The sequence below is a fragment of the Hibiscus syriacus genome, unplaced genomic scaffold (genome assembly GCF_006381635.1).
Source record: "Hibiscus syriacus cultivar Baekdansim isolate YM2019G1 unplaced genomic scaffold, ASM638163v2 tig00112285_pilon, whole genome shotgun sequence".
Lineage (NCBI taxonomy): Eukaryota > Viridiplantae > Streptophyta > Magnoliopsida > Malvales > Malvaceae > Hibiscus > Hibiscus syriacus.
The window spans coordinates 3,480,677-3,482,187 of record NW_024063293.1 but is presented as its reverse complement, the minus strand read 5'-3'; the positions used below and the strand labels follow the sequence as shown (position 1 = coordinate 3,482,187).

The following is a 1,511-nucleotide window of genomic DNA, read 5'->3' as shown; positions in this document are numbered from 1 at the left end:
TCAGCTAATAAAAAACAAAACTTGTTTCAAGTTTTCAACTTTTTTCCGGACGAATAAAATAAAAATGTCTCTTTTGTTCCGTTAACAGAGCACATCAATGGCTTCACGTTTCCAGGTGACAACACTGGTGGATTCACCATTGTACCGTAACTCCATCGTCTGGTCTGACGAGAACTTGATTGCCGTTGCATCCAGTCACCTCGTCACTATTCTGGTAAGTGTTTGATGTTTCAATTTTGCTCGCTATATAAATTGCTACAATGACATTGCTTTCAGAAAGTTTAGTGCTGCAACCATCAGTTTACAAACCTCGGGCTCACTCTCATTTAAGGTTTAAATATCGTCTTCATAAAACCCTATACTCCTACTCACAGTTTACTGTTCGGACACTTTCAAAAAAATTACTGTTCGGACACCATAAAAATCGCAGACAAAGAATCCGTCATTTTAGGGCATTGGTCTGAATTCTTTTCACACTTTTTTTGGCAATGGCGGAGGAAACGGAGAGTAACCAATTGACGGTAGAGTCGGTAATGGAGAATATCAGCGAGAAAATTCACAGCCATGATTCGTCTTCTTCTTCGGATTCTGATTCGGATCATGGGAAACCCACTACTCCTAGCTCCGTTAAGGCTAAGATTTATAGGTTGTTTGGAAGGGAGAGACATGTTCACCATGTTCTTGGTGGTGGAAAGCGTACGTACTCTCAAACCCCTCTTTCACTTTTCATTTCAAGTAATGAGATCCGGGTTTTGTGTTAGTTTTGTTTTTATGAAGTTGATGGACTCTGGGGTGAAAATTACCGTGCAGTTAGTTTTAGAATGATCCAAAAACGTTACTTTGATGGAAGATTAACAAATCTGCATTTTATTTCACACTTTATAATCTGTTTAGTAGCTAAGAAAATGCAAGGCTTGAGTTCCTATTCTTAAAATTATTTGGTGCAGCTGCCGATGTGTTCTTGGGGAGGAACAAGAAGATTTCGGCTGGTGTTCTCGGTGGAGTAACTGCAATATGGGTCCTATTGACTGGTGCGGAATTCTAAAACTGTTTTTTTGGCTGTGCCTATTTTAAGCACGAGTTCACTACCATCCATATTGACTGGATATATAGAAAAAAAGGGGTAAAATATTCATGGTTTGTGATTTCCAATTTATCCAAAAATATGCATAAAATCAATGGTCTAGAGTGTGCTATATTGGTATATATCCCATGGATTTTTGTCATATTATTTAGGCCTCATATTGTAAACCTGTTACCATAATTTCTGGTTAGAGTTAGACATTCATGATTTCAGCTTGTTTCCCCAAACAGTACTTGAGACAGATGATTAATCTATTACCAAAGAAAGAGGAGTAGAAATGTAATGCATATATATGCTCTTTTCCATAGGATAATGAAGTTGCAGTCTATACTTGTTCCTTCTTTTACATTTTGGTTGTGCTTTACATCACTGTTAGACAAGGAATTCAATATACGTGCAACCTCTTCATTTTTACGATTTAATGGTT

General features: G+C 37.4%; 1 protein-coding gene across 1 annotated transcript; it reads left to right on the top strand.

The window, feature by feature from the left end:
* The first annotated feature begins 413 nt into the window (after window positions 1–413).
* On the top strand, window positions 414–1,045 carry LOC120177314 (reticulon-like protein B5). Its single transcript, XM_039183501.1, has 2 exons — window positions 414–696; window positions 948–1,045. Exons 1-2 carry the CDS (start codon window positions 489–491, stop codon window positions 1,043–1,045), a joined length of 306 nt encoding a protein of 101 aa, XP_039039432.1. The 5' UTR covers window positions 414–488.
* The last annotated feature ends 466 nt before the right edge of the window (window positions 1,046–1,511 follow it).